General features: G+C 35.4%; 1 protein-coding gene across 1 annotated transcript in view; it reads right to left on the bottom strand.

Annotated features, from left to right (window-relative positions):
• LOC114352704 (glutamate receptor 1) overlaps positions 1 to 20,373 on the bottom strand; it is a 33,763-nt gene extending 13,390 nt beyond the window's left edge. The window contains exons 1-5 of the mRNA XM_028304383.1: positions 20,367 to 20,373; positions 19,395 to 19,522; positions 17,823 to 17,952; positions 1,739 to 1,992; positions 1,031 to 1,180 (exon numbers count right to left, since the gene is read on the bottom strand). Of these exons, the coding sequence (XP_028160184.1) occupies positions 1,031 to 1,180; positions 1,739 to 1,992; positions 17,823 to 17,952; positions 19,395 to 19,490 (630 nt within the window). The 5' untranslated portion in view covers positions 19,491 to 19,522; positions 20,367 to 20,373. The remainder of the gene's footprint in view (positions 1 to 1,030; positions 1,181 to 1,738; positions 1,993 to 17,822; positions 17,953 to 19,394; positions 19,523 to 20,366) is intronic.
• Positions 20,374 to 20,611: the final 238 nt, after the last annotated feature.

Below are 20,611 nucleotides of genomic sequence, written 5' to 3'. Positions count from 1 at the left end.
TGACCGATTATGAGTTTTGACTGTAACAGTTATATCTAGTAATACCTATACTTATTATTAATAACGTCTATCAAGATATCAAATATAAAATAGCGCACTAGCCTGACGTCGCGCTATACTTAGCGCCGATTTCTGTTGATAGAATGTTCTTTTTGCGAATCCTATAGATCAATATTATTTACTCTCCTTATGTTAATGATTTGCTCTACGATTCTTACCACACAAAAAATATTAATCGTAAGATCGTCTTAATTTTACCTTTCAAATGTAGGTACGAGTACCTACAATCTTCTTTTATAGTATACAGATGTAGGCGTGTAACAATGGTAATTTTATGGTTATTTCAAATTACACCATCAATCAGCAGCGGCGTGTTACACCGTGCTATAGAGTTGTATAGAGTGTTGAATATATTAATTATTTTTTTATTTAAAACTTATATGCACATAGAACGGTATACATAATATATTAATTATGACATACGAGTATAACTTTAACTTATTCGCATGTTTGCACTACTAATTCATGTTCTAGTAAAAGGAGTAGAACTCAAGTTACTATTATAAATTAGACAGAACTTGCGACTGATTGCAGATACTATCAAAATTGCGTCCTCATTAGAGGTTCTGTATATTGCATCGCTATGCCTATAACCATATTATCAAGATTAAATATCAATTAAGATTTATTAATGAGCCAATTTGTTTACGATGTCTTTTATTTCCTTTGCACAGCATGAATAAAAAATCCATTTGCAGAAATTAAAATGTGTGTAAAGGATCATCACTATCCAATTAAATTGTCGACGACAAGATTTCAGTGTTAATATTCTTGTATACCGTCACCGTTTACCTGTTGCTACGAACGTTTATTACTGGCTCATTATTTATATGACAATAAAAAGTGTATTGTTAGCCTCATTTTCCCTGGACGTATTAATTGAGTCATCAACTTTATCGCTACACTTATCCCAAATTGGATGTTACAAAATTAATCTCAAGATGTAGTGTAATGAAAGTGAAGCTCTTACCGATATGGTCCCCTTGAACCGTGGGTCCATTCGTCGCAAACCGTCCATGAAATCGCGTACAATCTTGCGCGAGTGGTCGACGATGCGAAACCCTGTTATATTGACTGCTCCATACTCCGTAACTTCGTTTTCCCAGTGATCATCCATAACCTGTTAATCGATGTTCAACATTTTCAATGGCTCTCGATTATGTTAATGTTGTATTGTGGGAACGGCATCAGCGTAATTAAGTTAATCAATCCTATGTGTTTTATGGGTAGCTCTTTCATTTATTTCAAAAGTAAAATACAAATATGTAAAAAAAACTATAGGTAAACAACCTACAATTAAATTGATTTGAAGGTTCATAGTTGTAATGTTCAAAATATGTTTATCACATTAGCAGCATACCTAATGGATTTTTTATTACGTAGTAGGTAGGTACTAAGAAAATATTTACTCTATGAATTTTCGAAAATCTAAGGCTACCTACTAGATTAAACCTTACATTTAAAAACATTGTATCTTACTCTAAACATTCCAGACACAAGTCAGTTTCCCAGTTCTCGTAAACAAACCCATTGTGGGACGACTGCTCTCTGTGACATTAGTACACTGGCGTCACTATTGGCGCACAGTCCCGATGCGGTTACTAGATTGCACATCGTTAGTGCAAACAATAGCTACTGTGGTATCCCTTCAATCGAGCAATAATATCGCAATACATACCAGCCCACTGAGCATGTAGTGGTAGGTCCGCCGGCCCAATTGTACTTTTCGGACGTGGCCGAGCAGGATGTTTTTCGCATTTTTCGTGTTGCAATCCAGCACTATGCGTTTGTTGCCCCAGCGGTCGTGTTGTTCCAAAGCCAACAAGAATTCCATAGCGTCTGATGCGTTATTGATTCGCTTCACAAGTGAGATTCGGAACGCAGTGCGGCCTGGCTGCATAGATTGGTACAGCTGTTGCAAGCGCAGCAACCCTGAGAGTGAGAGTTTTTCATTAAACCCTTTGTCAAAGCGATGGCAGACGATCATTTACTAGATTTTACATATTCATTCCGGCTGAGACGGATTCATGAATGTTTAAGTACCTATGCAAATATGCCGCAGCTTTATTCTTCTTCTATTGAGGTCAAGAAGAATAATAATAAGTTGTTTAATGTTTTATTTCATTCCTTAACAAAAGTGCTTCTGCAATACGAGTAAAGACGCTAAATGGAAGTTTTCATAGATTGAATCTATAAGGGAATTCCGAACAATACAAGCCTAATATAACAATGACATTGCTGGGGCATTTATATGCTGGTCTACTTTCCAGCTCTCCTAAACCAATTCGAGTCCACACGAATTTTATCGAATTAAACGCCCCATATAAAACAAGCGAAACGAAAAAGGGACAACGCGTGCTCGGAAGGGGCAAAAAATAAAACTCTTTTGAGAGGGAAGCGAAAAGATATGTATTCAAATAATTTATGTCTAACGATTTATTTATATTATAGAAATGAAAAGAATGATCAAGTTTTTTAACGTACCTATTTATTAGCTTTTGAATTTCTATGAAGTGCCATTGAAAAACTATAAAATATTATGTCAAAAGACGTTTAAAAATAAGAAAATAGTAAAAAGTTTCTGTTCCCATATTTTTAAATATGTGCTCTTTTATTTTTAGATTTATCAGCATTTTATTACAGATGTTAATATCGACGGATATTATCAAAACACGAGGGAAATGTCGGAAAAATAAATGAACATAATGTAAAAACAAATTGACATCAAATCGGAGCGACTAACAAGTGAAATGATTGTCGAACTTGTGTCTTATCCATTTGACAATATCGGGAAAGAGATTGTATTTTCAACCGACTCCAAAAAAGGAGGAGGTTCTCAATTCGACCCGTATGTTTTGTTATTTTTCTTTCTTTAATTCAATCAATCTAGGGATTGAAGTAAACGGAATAAAAGTAAGTAGGCCGTTATTTTACAAAATGTTGCCTCAACATTACTTACTAGGAAATATTTTTGAAAGAATAAACGTACCTACCTACATATTTAGCATTTTTGGACTAGCGATGATCTTTGAGCTGGAAAAACTGGTAAGCCATGCGATTTTATAGTTTTCCAATTAGTTTACAATTACCTTTAATAATTCAGTGAAAAATATTATTATTATTTACTTTAGATTTCCATTCTTAATTATTATTTTTTTATTATAGAGTATAACTTGTAATATTTGACAGTGAAAAATAACAACACCATGAATTTGAGTATACAAGACTTTTTCGGATGATTCGTGGTTATCTGCTGTTATTAAAATTTCAATGAAGTAGTATTTTCTGTACTTAAGTGTAAATTGAAAGATGCAGTGTTTTGATTTCATAACTCAAATATTGACCAAACATCATGCTAGACAATTTTAATCCCTCGGAAATGAAAAAGCTAGTTTTCAATCTTTTAAAAAGTTTAGATTGGCAATGACTAAAATTTACTTCGTGTTACGGCGGTACTAATAAAATAGTACTAAAAGCTTTTAGCCCGAGAGAGCTTACTGCGAAATGCCTGCTGCAATACCGTCAGGCTACAATATTAATATAGGGCCTGTAAAACTGATGGATATTACAAAACAATAACAAAACATTGCTGAAAATAAAATCTAAAAAGTGCGAAACCAATTTTGGTCAGATTTGAAAAACTTTATTTAAACCCACCATAGATACTTAGCTGTGACTGTACAGTAAACGTGCTAAAACATATAAAATACTAGGTTAAAGCCCGCCTGGAGAGACTTAGTTCAAACGATCATAGCAAATGTTATGATAGGGATAGAGACATGCGATTTTTGGTTTTACAAAGATAATACAATGGAGAATAATACAAAGTAATAAAAACCACCTGTTATAGGGACATTTCTAGGAGAAATTTATCAAATAACCAAAAAAACACGAATTTAAAAGCAGATTTTTTTCAAAAAGTATCATTTTTTATTATTTGTTGGCATTTTTTGTGTATTTTATGTATTTTTTTAGTATCGCCTGTTATTTAGCATTATTACTGTTTTATTTTATCAGGATATACCGCTTAGTTTAAAAGTTATTACATTTTCTTTACAATAAGTAATTGGAAGAAAAAAAATTCTATAAAAAATTAAAAAAAAAATCTCAAAAAATTTTTCACCTCTTTTTTGTCGATAAAAATAGGTCTAGTTTCATCTATTTTCATATGTACACTTTAACGTGACTCACACTGTATACTAGCGGCCGCCCGTGACGCGCGCGCGTTCGTACGCGTGGATTCTGTTTTACCCCCTTAGGAATAGTTTCGTAAAATCCTTTCTTAGCGGATGACTACGTCATAACATCTACCTGCATGCCAAATTTCAGCCCGATCCGTCTAGTGGTTTGGGCTGTCCGTTGATAGATCACTATATCAGTCAGTCAGTCAGTCACCTTTGAGTTATATTATATTTAGATGTAAGGACTAGTTGTGCGAAAAATTGTTTAAGTACTACGTCCTATTTATCAGAGGAGTTTTGTCAAAAAGTGCTCTTTTTAACAATACTCATATGTACTAACATTTTCCTCATACGCTATTCAAGCTCACACCGCCAACGCCGGTATCAATTCCCCGAATAAACAAAGCCCCATTTCGGATCAATTTCCAATAAACAGAAAATTGTAGTGATAAGCCTGTTGTTTTTGAAAGAGGTGTTTTACACTGAAAATTTTATGAACCCCAAATGGGATGTATTTAGATTATGTGATGTGACATTCCAGCTGCAGATTAACGAAATCCGATCATTAATTTTTGTACAACAGAGTTTATATTTAGTTCAGTGAAGTTATGACCTGTGAGACATTGGTTATATAGGACTGATTCCGTATATTAAGTATATATTTTAAGTGATAATAAAACGAGTCCCGATGGATCGGGACAACCTTTTTGGCTTGAGAAAACAAAGGAATACCCAAAACAGTTTCGCTGTTAAGAGATAAATGTGTGGGGAGAGATGCGGAGAAAGTTTTGTCCGCACCCGGACTATTCACACCATGTGTCGCATCTGAACTCGTCATGACCCTTGAGGTTTTCCACTGTCGTCAGCCGACTAATGGCTTGTGACGTCAGCTGTGTGTAGGCCGCGACATATATTATAAACTTGTCGAATGTCATATAGCAACAACTTCAAAGGACATTATTCTTTAACATCTCCGCACATGGTATCGTTAATTACATTTGTAACGAACATTCTAAACATCTTGCCTGTTCAAATAATATTTCAGCGAAAACAACGTTTGAAAGCAAATATAGTACGAGTTTGGCTAAAAATAACTTGTTACCTATTCTCTTCTAAAATTGTGTTGCTATCGTAATTAATCGCAAATAAAGTCTTCTAATTAAGTATAAATCTATTCTTTTCTAAAATAAAAATATTTTTCTTACAGTTACTAAGGCCCGATTCGACCAAACTTTTATCCAAGATTAACTCCTGGTATAACTGGCACATTGACAGTTTCAGTATGGGAAATATTATGTCAGTGTCCAATAACTGACGATTTATTCTGAGATTAATATTTACTCTTGTTTGGTCGAATCCACCCTAAGTGTGTTATTATTATTGTAAATAAATTAAATCACCCATATAGTACAGTACAACTAAAACTATGAAGTATTCAAAGCTCAGTTAATTATCCCCTAGACAGGAAGAATTTAAGGCTTTTGATTATCTCGAACGTCACTTCGCGGTTTCTCCAGTCTATTGTTGGATTGTATTGAAACGTCTCGGGGTGCGACGATTACGTCAATGTTAGTTCGGAAGAGTTCGTAACTTCGACCAACTTTGGCACTTCGATATTGTAAAAGATAACTCGTAAATTATTCGTTTTAATTATTTCGGTCATAGCTTTTGAACGTTCACTTCATAAATGGCACGTAATTTTCTTTGTCAATCAATCACTCAAGCAATTAAAATCAGTTTTTCCTATGTAACAAGATATAAATAAATAAAGCTGTTAAATTTACTGTCATTATTTGGCCAACATTTGTCAATCACGCAGATATATTTATTATAAACCTTATTCGCTTTATCCTATTTAGTTTGCTGAACCGTAATGTGTTTTAGGTTGGAGAAAGCCATATACAGTCGACAGCATATCAAACTATACAATTTTGTTGTAAAATCACTCGTATCCCAACGGTATAAGAAGCATAAAATTTCGCTTGATGCCTGTACGTTGTATGATCGATCGAATCAGCCCCCGCATGAGGCCCGCCGATGTTTTGCGGTGCGTCACCCCTGTTTCTTCACCAATTTTGTTTGAAAGGATCTTTTTGTTCTTTTTTCTCTCCTTCAACCCCATATTCCAATAACCTTGCTTATAGGTTACGAATTGGATTAGAAAGACGCGGTCTGGTGTCTACCAAAAGTCCCGAATATGATTTTACGGAAAACATTTTACCTTGACTTATGTAAGAACGCAATTTTCTTCCGAATCTTGTAGGTTTATTATGACACCTAACTGACAAACAAATTATGAGCTACCATTATGGGCTGTTTTTTTTTAAATATTTTTTTGTACTGTATATTGTGAAAAATCGACAACGTTAAAATAACAGTATCGCTGTGGCCAATGAGCTGCTGTCATGGTGTCAATGTCACACTAGAAACGTGAGAATAGGAGAACGCTTTTAGTGCTAAGTGATCAATTTTATTTAAAACTAGCGGCCGCCCGCGACTTCGTACGCGTGGATGCCGTTTTACCCCCTTCATCTATCTTACGCGGTTTAGGTTTTTTCATACAAATGTTATTTCCCGTGAATTCCCGTTCCCGTGGGAATTTCGGGAATTCCTTGTTGTTACTAAGCTTTAAGTTTACTAAGGTACCTACTCGTACATACCAAATTTCAAGCGTCTAACTTAAGCGGTTTAGATTTTTCATACAAAAGGATTTTCCCGCTAATTCCTGTTCCCGTGGGAATTTCGGGAATTCCTTAGTATACTAAGCTTTAAGTTTACTACCTTAATAAACTTAAAGCTTATTAGCTTAAGGGAAGATCCTTTTGTATGAAAAATCTAAACCGCTTAAGTTAGACGCTTGAAATTTGACATGCAGGTACCTTAGTAAACTTAAAGCATAGTTACAACAGGATATTGCAAAATTCCCACGGGAACGGGATTTAGCGGGAAAAAACATTTGTATGAAAAAATCTAAACCGCGTACCTAAGATAGATGAAGGGGGTAAAACGGGATCCACGCGTACGAAGTCGCGGGCGGCCGCTAGTTATAGTATAGATGAGGCAATATAATATTGTGAAAGTTAAATATCCAGTGTTTTATTTATGAGAATAGATCTACCGACCTCTAACAGTACCTAATCAAGTATAATACAAATCAATTAATTTTATAAGTACCTAATAATAAAAAAATATGGAGAACAAGTTTGCCGATTCTCGTGTGGTCTGCCTTACTGTCGATGTTTGGATGACGGCACATCAAACTAAAATAATATCGTATTTAATAAAATAGTAGTATTATATCGTACAAGAACATACATAACTATAACACAATTTTCTCCCATTTCAAAACTATATTGGAAAACTTATAAAACAATTTATTAATTGCTTGCTATGGACTGGTATGGCTCGACATTCCTAATTTTCTCCAATAGAGTTGGAGAAAATTGCACACAGAATACGCGCACGTAGGTTTAAGAGAAAGAAATAAATTGCAAAATAAATAACAAAATCCAAGAAACACTTTAATAAAATATTCCTTTTTCTAAATAGACGCACGTTTGTAATAATCCTTAACTCATTTGGCTGTTTCACCAAACGTAATCCACTTTTCGGGGCTAAAATTGACTCAAGTATGCGAATACCAGCTGATGCTAAGGGCGGAAGAATTGAATAGCGAGATCTTTTAAATGTTTGGAATGGTATTAATATTACTTGAGTAGGATACATTTCATTTAATAAACAGTTTTTGACCCTCTATATCTGACAGATATTGATTTTAAAATGTATACTATTAGAAACAACTTAATAGGATGTATGCAGTAGAAAGTACACAATGCACGATATTTGGGAAGTGTTATTTCGAAGTGGTTTAGGTTAGATTTTTGTATAAATAAACTGGACCAGGTGCATTGAGTCTAAAATTTAAAAATAAAATTTTGTTGGCGCTATTTTTAATTTACTAATGGGCTTAAAGGGCTGCGTCCTATTTAAAACAAGAATACGCACGCGAAATTGAAAACTTCCATTCGAAAAGCGGCTGCAAAACTGGCGCGATACACACAATAGGTATTCTATTACAAACCGAGGACGTTTCGAATGTGATAATAAGGAAAGCTCTCGGTCTTGCGACGCATTGGAATTCAATTTATTCAATATCGCCGGAGACGTGGGAATAGGTCGCTCGAACACTAGCGCAAATGAATTCACACACAGTGTGTAGTTCGTAAATCACAAACGTTCTTTACGTGAAATCTACCACAACATAGGTACTCGTACCTAAAACACCTTATGTGATTACAGGAACAAACTTTATATCACAAAATACTACCGGTGATAAAAGAGACCTGAACGAACGCAGGATACGGCTTAGAGAAAGTATAAAGGAGCAAACAGGCTATTGAAATACTAGATCTCGCCAACTTTACAATACTGACACAGACGATCTTTTTGTGAAAACGGTGAATGCTCTGGCTCTCTCATACTCAAGTGCCTTAGAATTCTACAGCTTACACCACAGGTTTTAGCAAAAGCAAAAGTGCTTGTTACATTCAAGGTTTAAAAATAAAATCTCATAACCAGGAGTACTACAATATTGCTTTTTCACTAGGATTCTCAAATGGTCAGTTATTCGTTCAAATTGTTTATAGTATCAGACATGAACAAACAGTCGTGTTTTATTTTCAAAAGTGAATTAAAATTTGATTTCATAGCCATACGGGCAAAGCTTTTTGTCAAATTATCTATATATATAAAAGAAAGTCGTGTTAGTTACTTCGCTTATAACTCAAGAACGGCTGAACCGATTTAGCTGAAAATTGTCAGGGAGGTAGTTTAGAGCCAGGAGAAGGACATAGGATACTTTTTATCCCGTTCGAAATAAATAAAAGTCTGCTTATTTATTGCCATTAAGGCGGAACAAAGTTCGCCGGGTCAGCTAGTTTTATATAAAAGTTTTGTGTTTTCCAGTCCATTGCCATTTGAACGTGTTGAAATCGGTATTTGGTACTTGTATAAAGCGTTGATTGATGTCATTCGATTTCATGCTGACTGCTGTTGTGACCCGTTGGTTGAGTTAGTGGAAAATTGAATAGGATTTTGTTACATTTTATTAACGAAGATTTTTTAAACTGTTTTACTTGCATCGGGACAATTTTAAGGCCCTTCGTGAGGTGTTTAATGACACGGGACTATTCCCACCTCTCTTTCCAACCACCGCAACTCCTGTGTAGCCAGTATCTACAGCTTGACCGCCAATAAAAACCCAACCAGTGAAGGTCAAGTTTGTCCCGGGGGAAAGTTAAACTGTCATTGGACCCGCAACAAAATTAATCAGAAGAACATAGCAGTTCGAAGTTAAGGTTCGACTTCCCTCTGCAAAGCGGATGACAGGTGACAAAGGTTTAGTAACCTTTATGAAAAAGATATGCACCTCGACAATAAACATTAAGTGCCTATCTTATGAGCTATTAGTTACCTGCCAATAATATTGGTTATTTTTATCACAGTTATCTTTGATTTGATTAGACAAGACACGTGGCAGGGTGTAAGAAGCGCTTGCCATATTCTATACTAACTTATTTGATAATAGAACCTAACTCATATTAAATCTTTTGTCGGAGGATTAAGATTTTAGATAAAGTAGGCCCACAATATACCTAAATTTAAAGTAAGATTTTCGAAAGTTTGTTCTTCGAATCTTCAGTTAATTTGACATTGCGCATTGTTTTTTTTTTTCAAAACATTTTGTTTGAAAGCATTTTTTCTTCTTACCTACAAACTGGAATGTCTTCTCTCAACAAAATGCATGGATCCACTTAGTAAAGACATCAAAAGCTAAGAAATGACCCTCGACATCGCACAGTTACTTACGGAGTAATATAGAGAGCTGTTTAAAACTCATCGTGGCAACTTGGAAACGGTCCAAGTAAATATTAACCTCCCACAATTCTGCATCTTCGCGCACTGAAGAAATTTAATTAATGTATAACTACAATAGTTTTTATTTTTATTTAACATATTATTGGACCAATTATTAAGAACACTTTTTATGGAATCATATTTAGGTGGCTAGCTAGGAATTGCAAGTTCAAATAACTATTTAGTTCCTATCTATGCAACTTTCCTATGTGCTTATCTCGCTCAAAACAGTGTATTAACTTATACGCATACTTTAACCGAATACCTAACGGTTTTCGATCGAGTTTATACTTCATGCAATCGAGAAAAAGAGCTGTTACAAAATATGAGCAAAATCCGGGCCAGTTACTGCTTGTATGTTTATTACGTCGATGCTGTTTATTAATAGATTTCACGAAAGCTTCTCGAATTAATAAATAACACCTACATTTTACAAAGAAATTTAATATTCATAATTTTATTTTCGTAATATCGGCACCACACTTGAAATGTGATTTCATTTTACAACATCGACAATACGATGAAGATTATCGGAAAATTATTTTAAATTATTCCAATTATGTTTAATTACAGAGATACTAGCAATAAAGATTATTATAATAAATTTTATTTTAAGGATGATGATGATGACTGAAAATACCTACGGCTTGGCCATAAATGTAATATTGCCAGGTATATTAACTTCATGGGCTGCGCTCATAAATAAAATTAAATACCTATCTATTCTATTTCAAATCACACGTTTCTTGTAAGCTGTTGCATGTGTAAGCAGGTGTAGGTGTGAATATAGTGTCCTATGTTCCGCCTCCTTATGTAGGCTAGAGCTTTTTTTTTCTTTATTTATTTATAGAGGGTTTTGTAAATTAATTAACATGCCACCCTCATTGTAGGTTACATAAAGTAGGTACATAAATACAATAAAATTATCTACGTTTTACACCCTTAACTACCATTTTGTAAAGCATTCTGGCTTCCCCGGTCAATGGAAAAGCGAGAATGCTATTACAAAATCCAACATCTGTCCTTTTTATATTATACTAGCTGACCCGGCGAACTTTGTTCCGCCTTAATGGCAATAAATAAGCAGACTTTTATTTATTTCGAACGGGACAAAAAGTATCCTATGTCCTTCTCCTGGCTCTAAACTACCTCCCTGACAATTTTCAGCTAAATCGGTTCTGCCGTTCTTGAGTTATAAGTGGAGTAACTAACACGACTTTCTTTTATATAATAGAAGATTTTTCACAGAACTCATAGGCTAGAGCTTCTAATCCCTTCACGTGCACTGCCTACACGAACACAAAATTAACCTAGGTACATTATATGACATCTTAGCACTACTGTGGTGCAAAGAGATTTAATATTTTCTCATTTCTGCATTTTGTTCATGTCTGTTGGTTTGATTAATTTTTGTAAAGATATTTTTCTATAGTAGAAGCAATTTTATATAGAAGCAATTATATAAGGGCTACCTTTTTCTTTTTTTTATTATTTTCTATTGACGTTCATAAGTGCCACTTGTGGTCTAAACTGAATAAAATATTTTTGATTTGATTGATTTGATTTGATTTAATCCATTGTATTTTGAGAGCTTAAGCTAATATTAAGTACCTACATTCGTTAATTTTCTGCCCATCCCTGAAATGCTTTTAAGGTCACGTAGGTTTATTAGATTACATTTAGGTTAGACAATTTATTCTTCACTTGACATAATAAGTGCCTTGGTCCAAAATTAAATCATCTCAACAACAATTTTCACCTTTGGGAACAATGGTTGCTTATTTTGTAAATTTAATAAAATAGAGGTCATGTTTTCTTGTGCGGTATGTGATTTTGAGTGAAATTCTTCAAACACCAACGATGTTGATGTTGATGTGAGATTTACTGGTAATCTATTATATTTTTTTGTTTTGTTGACTTATTAAGCTAGTAAATTTTTAGCATACTGTCTTGTTGATCGAAAAGTATTTTAAAGTGATTTTTCTATTGATTGTACCAAAAAATTTAATATTAATAAAATTTAACTCAAAATAATATCAATTACCAACAATTTTTGTAACTTTATATTACGTAAGACAGTGCGTCATCAGTAGAAAATCTTATTGTACCCAGGTATACATAGAAGGGAAAACGAGAAATAAAATGGTCTTGGGAAGCCTTTTTGATAGCGGACCGTATCCTCTGATCCTACACACGGAACAAAGCGTTCCCGTTATTCTATCAAAAGATCAGGTTTCAAACGAAACGTGATGTAGACGGGAGTCTGTATATTGTATTTAGCTAAAGGTTGCTACTTTCTTCTAAGTAAGTACCGTACACGAAGACACAAGATGAACATTGAAATTTGAACATCTTGCGAAAAGTATTCAAGCCCGAAACTGTCACCCTGTATTTGCATCATTCGTTTCATATTTTACTAAATAGAGTTAGATTACGTATTTACAAAATAATAACGTATAATATACCTCCAAAATCATTTTACAAATTACAGAGTTCATGGCTTGCTATCAACGTTTATCATAAAGTTATTTGTTTTGGAAGTTCAATACTTTGTTTTCGGTTGAAATTCATTTTCATGCGAACAGTAAACGCCATTAATATTCATGATCGTTAATGAGTTTAAATTAATACAGTTTAAGAAGGTTCTTATTCAATAGCCCTCCAACTTGGATAGGTATGGACTCTTCGGAAGGCTTACTTACCGGACTAACTTCTTAATAATACGAATTCGTATAGTTTAAAATGGTAAATACACTCAGTGTAATGTTTTAAAATGAGAAATTAATTATTTTGCCCTTAATTATGCTATAGTTAGGTACGTACATACAACAGGTGCAGGAGTAACAATAGGCAAGTAAAATAAAGCTTATGATATCGTAGTAAGGTATAGGTTATTAATTATCTACCTACTATGTTAAATACGTATAAAATATATTTATTTTAAAATAATACAGAAATGAAATGAGTATTTTATAACGACCACGTCGTTGTGTTTCAATAAAATACATAAATTAATAAACAGTTAATTGGAAGCTTCAGCAATACTAAATATTGAGCTGGTACTAAATGTTTGCGATAACTTAATGAGATGAAAATGATCAGTGACCTAACACACATTATCGATTTTAATCATTTATTGAACATGGCAGCTTAATTTTGTGATTATTCTCGTGATGCATAATTTTTGCAGCTTTATTATTTCCCAGGACGAGTACGTCCGTATTCAAACATTACTATGAGGTCTCACAGTGCGCGTGGACGTACAGGGTGACACACGAACTAATCACAGAGCTCTATTCAACGCTGAGCGTCCCATTTTCTGCTTCACTTAAGCAAGCATCATTTGTGAATACGGACGATAGAGTCGTACAGTGTTGTTTGTTACGAATAAACAAATATAGAGCTCCATAAGCCCAGATTTCAAAAGTAATTTAAGGTATGTCCCCAGTATATTCCAAAGGCGCCGGTGTTTATCTAATGTATGTGTATTATCAAGGGGTAGATGATCACTATCATGTCAATCTCTTATACATATAACGCAATATTTGTAAAAGGATTCACTGCCATTTCAAACCGACGTGACTATGAGTTGCCCTTCTTTTTTGTTTTGTCGGAGCCTACCTGATACTTGAGGTTTCTTTACACCGCAATTTACGCCGGTGCATAAATATCAATTTCTCTGTTACACGCAATAAATTCATATTTTGATATCGCGGCTCCGAGTATGCGTACCAACTCGACACAATATTCTCTTTACCCCCGGTATTAAAGGAGAAGTGGTGCTCGAAACGTAATTTTGCCTTAAAAATAAATTCCTCGTTTGGTTTGTGTCAAATGAAATTTCATCTTCAGAGTGAAATTGTTCTTTCAATATTTCGTCGAATAAACAGAAGCAGAGATACCTACCTACTTAGGTTTTAACTTTTACCGTGCTTTTACGCAGCAGGGTAGGTTTATTTTTTTCTTTGAAACAACGATGTCCAAACCAATGAGGTTATAACTCTGAGTCTGACTAACTCTAACATTTCAAAGGAGGCCGTGGTTTTAAATTTAAAAACAAAGCACCGTCAATGTCAAATATAATTTTGACAGTTAATTTCAGTCAACTTATTTTTCAATTAATTTTAATAAAGTTATATTATTTGGTTGAAGAGTGATCCTAGGTTGTAAATATTAAAAATGGTAGGTAGCTCTGATAAAGCCCTTTGTACGGTCCTCCACAATAAAGTATCAGATTAGGGTAAGATTGTGCGCATCGGCTACGATAACGATCAACTCGGCGGAGTCCTAACTGGATGTTATCGCACGTTGGAAGTTCCCAGACGATATTCTAAAATGCTCACAAGATGAAGTTACATATACTTGGAATCAAATACTTTGATCTTGAATGGAAAATAAATGTAAACTAATCTCCCTTGAGATTAGTCTGTAAGTTTTGATCGTAGCTGTCGTTTAGCTCAATACAAATGTCTTTATCCAGTTCGTAAAATTGCTAAGGCAGTTTACAATGTTCCAAAAAACAGCTTTAAACTAGTGTTTAAGAAATGGGTGTTGTTTATCAAACAGTGTTTGTATGTCATGTTTCGCCGCCACAAATTATGCAATAGGTATGCTTCAAGACTTTGCGGAATGATAGTTGTGCATGCATGCGGCCGCGTGGCTTGCCCCTGGCATGTGCCTAGCCGCCTGCGGTACGCCGCGGCTCGCCTTGAATAAATTGAATAATGATATTATCGCAGTCGTATGTAGATTTCTATTACACGTGTCTGAATTTATCAGCGAAATACCCATCGGCAAATTTCGTTTGTCGCTCCCGACATTCGCTCTTTAACTCGATGTTATTGGATTGTTGTTATTTCCTCGAGATTCAAAACAAATATCATGGCTGGATTGTTTGTTCATAATTATTGATGAAATTGTAATAGATGTTGATTCTTTACTAAAACGTCTTACTCTATTGGTTGAGTTTAACAAAATGCTCCGTTAGAAGTTGCTCTAACCTTTGAACCTCTGGGGAATACATGAGGCCCCATTCAGGAGCTTTCGTGAGATGTAATCGCGTACGCGAGTTAAGGAAGGACGCGTATATCTAAGCGAAGAAGATTTTTCAGGGCTAATCTTAAGGTCACTACTACTAGGTATTTTATGATTTTGCTTAGTGGTTAAATACACAAAAGTTCTGGAATATTGTTTCTATTAAACTATTCAATTTGTGGTTAGTTTGGTTCTCGTTTTATGAAGATGAATTACAAAAAAAAAATCAATTGGTCTTTTTTGTAATGGTGAATGGTGGTGAAAAAAAATGAAATTGTAACTTGTAGCTAGGCTCAAAATGAAAACTTCACAAGGGGCAATTTTAGATTCTATTTTCTAATTTCGATTAGCGAGGAACGAGCAGGGCAGATTGGTGCAATAGGAAAGAAAGACCAGTAATGTCATTAAAATAAGTGCAGAGGTGGTCTCACAATCCAGGCTGCGCGTAAAACTTTACGGCTCCGCCAGTGAGCGCGCCGTGATAATCGAATGAAATAAGTGCAAGGGTCGACCCAACTGTTGTCATCGTAAAGTCTGTATTGGGTGCAAAAATAAGAGTCGATAATGTTTAAATTACTTTTTGAATGTGTTGTGAACCACATCCAAGACCTTCCAAGGGACCTTGAACGTAGTATTCAAGCATAAAGGGTTGTTTAATATTCATGTCCATAATCTCGTTAAACATGCGTTTTTGTGGTGTCAATATTGGTCAATATGTTCTAAAATAATAGATAGGGTAAAACCCGAACATTGCAATTAGTTTTCGTTTCGTTTCATTAAACAGAATTTTAGAATTTCAACTATCAGTACTAATTAAATCTAGCCAGTTTCTATTCAAACTCGTCGCATTGTTAACTACCTCCCAACAATCGAAAACAATAACATTGTAAGAATTAAAAAACAAAAAAACTGTGTACATTAGATTTGAATACCCACGGTTAACTTGTTGTGTCAATATCAAAGGGCACCGTGAAAAAACCGCCAGTAAACTCTGTTCCATCAGTGTGCGCAAAATGAAAATTCTTCAAGAGGAAACTTTTGTGTGTATCAAGCAAAGTTGATCAATTTTTGGTACAAGGTGCGTACAAACAACGGCACGTCAAGTTGTACACTGTGGGATCCCAAGTGCTTGTAATAAAGGCGGTTTTGCAACAGAAATGTATATAGTCTGATGTGCTGTCGCCTGTACGTACATAGGTATCGTGCTATGTTGCTTTTCGTTTATAAATCGTACGAGTTTCATAACTTGTAGCCGTAGCTGTACGCTCTCGAATGAGGTGTTCAGCCCCTGTACTATAAATATTATTTATTGCCTCTCGCAAAAGCCTGGGGAATTTGAAATAAAGATGAAATATCCGAGTGGCAGGCTTAGCGATTTTAAAAATACTGTTATGAGCCACGAAAAAATGAATTTTGACAAATAACACAACATGTTTACAACAAAGATTAGAAAGTAGGTATTGTTTCTGATAGTTTATACACAGTATCGACGATGATTTGAATGCATTACACATTAAAACTGAAAGAAATTTCTACTGTACTACCATATTTATGGAACGTGAACATAAAAGTTTAATATGAAGTGGGTACTGTAGATTTTATTAGGGTGAAAATCCTGTAAATTAAGTAAAGAATTTGGCCGTTGTTCCATTGGTGATAGGCACCCCATTAAACCGCTGCAGCGACTATTAGCCCCAGTTCCAGCCGCAATCTCTTTCGTGTCGACATTTTATTATCGGTAGAGTCAGCTCCTAGTAATCCCTAGCCAGCGGTACAATTTACGATTTATAAAACCGCCATTTCTGTTGTAAAGCAAAACGATAAAGAGAATAGTAAGCCCCGACCTCCTCGCTCGGCTCACTCCGTTCCGTTATCTTAATATTCACTGATATTAAAAAGTTAATCCGAAAAAACAACAGTCTCCACCTCGGTTACTGTTTGTTATCTTAGAAGAAAAAGTACCGTAACTGCCGTGTTTCGAAGAAAGCTTGCTGTTGAAGTAATCTATGAAAATTAAGTGAGAAGATTATGCGAATGGTTCTCGTCAGAATTTAAGGTGTATTTATACGAAATTTAATGTAAAAACTCGTCTAAGTTTGGGTGATTAAAAATATAATGAGACAGCACAATTAACGCTCTGCTTAGTCACTAATTAGGTTATTCAGGCATTGTATTAAAAATAATCGTGGTTTCTTCATCACATTCTAACCTAGGAAAATGGAGATCAAACTGAAACAATCACGTAAGAGATCTTAACAAATGTCTTTATGCCGAAATCGAATGTACGAATTCCGGTTAGTTTTTCTCGTGTTATAAATCAGTTGGATTTGATGCGTCGCGTTTTATTATTTTGGATTATCTCGATATATGTTAGATGTTCTTGGCCATCCATCTGTGGTTCCGCTTTAGCTAGCGTCGTTTATCCCATAAAGTGATGGATCCGTCTGGACAAACAAACCCTGACGATATTTCCTATAATAAGTCTATGGGTTGCTATGAAAATAGCACACGACAAGAAAAAAATGGAAACACAATTTGCAATAGGTTTTTTAGTTTGTTGCCTTTTAAGGATTTTGTTTAGTCGCCATCCTTGTTTAATATTAAATAATATAATATTGCATAGACACTTACCGTCATGTGAGTCGTATACGTAAATGATTTCCTTCCATCCATAATGCACGATTGTATCCACGATTGCTTTGTGGTAGTCCGGCCTCATGCTCACAGCGTGGTCGATCAAGCCAGACGACGGAGGAATGACCTGAAAAATATTACGATTTACCCACTATGCTCACAACAAAGCCAAATTACAGGGCTTTGTGTACAGTTTGAGGTTCCGTATTACTTTCGAAATTGCTTATTGACAGATTTTTAACGGAAACAGTCCGAAGTCCGAGTCCAAGAATCCAAGAATAAAATTTAAGCAAATATGAAATGAATACTACTCCCGTTGGTGTAACTCAAAATTTTATACAAACGTAGCAAAATATGCCTTGGATTATCAATGGCCCTCTTGATTTTTTCTTGATCAGTTCAACGGGCAAATCATCATACTACATAGTATAAAACAAAATCGCTTCACTGCCTGTCTGTCCCTATGGTATGCTTAGATCTTTAAAATTATTCAACGGATTTTGATGCGGTTTTTTAATAGATGAGTAATTCAAGAGGTAGGTTTATATGTATACTTAGCACCCGTGCGAAGCCGGGGCGGGTCGCTAGTTGTTCATAAAATGCAGTTGACACGAAGTAGGCACTCTATCTTGTTACTATAGGTACCTACCTATACATCGCACGCGCTTACTGATACACAAGATGACGTATAAAAAGGGCAGTTGGGCACTACTAGTATACGAGGGACCCGCTTCATGGATATAAATGGTCTTCACAGCTTCACTGCCAAGAGATTGAGCTGCCACTCATGACTTTGATTAAATTTCTGTGGTCCTTTCAAAGCGATTTGTTAAGATTAGCCACGTATGTACTCTTTTCTCATTTGATAAATTGTTTACTCTGTTCAAGTGCTTGGAACTCTTAAGTTTTCAAGGGTTGCCCCGATATTTTTCGTGACAATTTTCTGTACGTTTGGCAAAAAGTGAAGAAATCAGTCATCAAAATTAGTTTACAAGGTGATCAAAAAACAATTATGTATTAGAAACAAGGTATCATGTCAATTTTAAAATGGGCTATTAATTAATAACATTATAATACTATGGGCCTCATAAGAAGGCTCAAGGTCACAGGGCGATGGAGCGTGCTATGCTCGGAGTTTCCCTGCGTGATCGAATCAGAAATGAGGAGATCCGCAGGAGAACCAAAGTAACCGACATAGCTCGCAGAATTGCTAAAATCAAGTGGCAGTGGGCGGGGCACATAGCTCGTAGAGACGATGGCCGTTGGGGCAGGAAAGTTCTCGAGTGGCGACCATGGGCTGGAAGACGTAGCGTGGGCAGGCCTCCTACTAGGTGGACCGACGATCTGGTGAAGGTCGCGGGAAGAGCCTGAATGCGGGCAGCGCAGGATCGTTCATTGTGGAAAACCTTGGGGGAGGCCTTTGTCCAGCAGTGGACGTCATTTGGCTGAAACGATGAATTAATAACATTTAAATTATAATAATTTTATTGGAACGAAGATTGTTTTAACCTAAAAAATAAAAAAAGCTGTACATTTTAACCCATTTTATGGGGTGAATAAAGAACTTACCTTTTCTGGAAACCACGGAGTGACGAAAGGCATTTGAAACGTGTTGGTGTATGAATGTAGCGTGTCAAAAGACTCGGGTGTGACGGCGCCCAGCATCGCAAACACTCCACGCGCAAATTGGTTGCATACTGTGGCAAGAGAAATAATAGTGATTGTACAACCAGCGTCAAATAGAAAGATCATCCGACCGGACTTCGCAATTGCCCAAGTGTTAAGAGCCATTTCACAAAAAAGTTCCGCGCGAATTTAGGTACAAACTGTCAACGCAACGTAAAAAGAGTAAAAAGAACGCCGAAATGGACAAAAAAATCTTGAGCCGTGACCGTATTAAAACTTGATATAAGTTATTAATATTAAGGTAGAATAAGGTATTAAAACTTGATAAATTAATTTAAAATTTTAATACAGTTTATGTAATCTTTCAAAAATTTTTATATTTCGATTAATAATAATGAAACACGAATAGGTAAAATATGTAAAATATATATTAAGTACAAAATAAAGATAGTCACATAGTGAAAAAAAAATGCTCTCTTACAGCTCTATCATCGGACCCTGGATATCATTTAGGGACGAAGGCGAATCACACAAGCCCAAACTCCGTTTGTTACGGAGTTGCAATGGAGGTGGCCATTGCAACTCCTCCAGATCCAATAACAGACAGAGCTAAGAAATAAATAATAATAATAATAATTAAACAAATAACTAAAATATTTCATCTAACTATCTTACTTCTTACTAGTCTTACTAATATTATAAATACGAAAGTTTGAATGGATGTCTGGATGTTTGTTACTCTTTCACGCAAAAACTACTGAACAGATTTTGATGAAACTTTACAGTACAGCACAGCAGTACTAGGCAGTCTGTGTTCAACTATCACTCGGGTCGGACGTTCCTATCGCAAAACCGTTGGTTCACTCAGTTCCGATACGACTCTAGTGCTGTGTGTAATTATTCTCGTGAATACACTGAGTTTATTAATTTCTACGAGTGGATTTCATTTTGCCTGACCTACCTACGCCATGAACCCTGAACAAGAAGACCCTGTCGCCAGCGACAGCGACACTTCCCATCCCTAGCGTTGACCAGAATTGTGCGCATACTCTGGAGCATGCTACATACAACTGGCCGTCGGAGAAGCATAGATTTCCCTTAAGTCTACTCCCGCTACCATATGGCACTCCGCTAAAACTCGTGAGGGCGCCAACACTTGC

Source organism: Ostrinia furnacalis, unplaced genomic scaffold (assembly GCF_004193835.3).
Source record: "Ostrinia furnacalis isolate ACB-3 unplaced genomic scaffold, ASM419383v2 OfSCF0143, whole genome shotgun sequence".
NCBI lineage: Eukaryota > Metazoa > Arthropoda > Insecta > Lepidoptera > Crambidae > Ostrinia > Ostrinia furnacalis.
The sequence above is the reverse complement of the archived record's forward strand: the minus strand, read 5'-3'. Positions and strand labels throughout refer to the sequence as shown.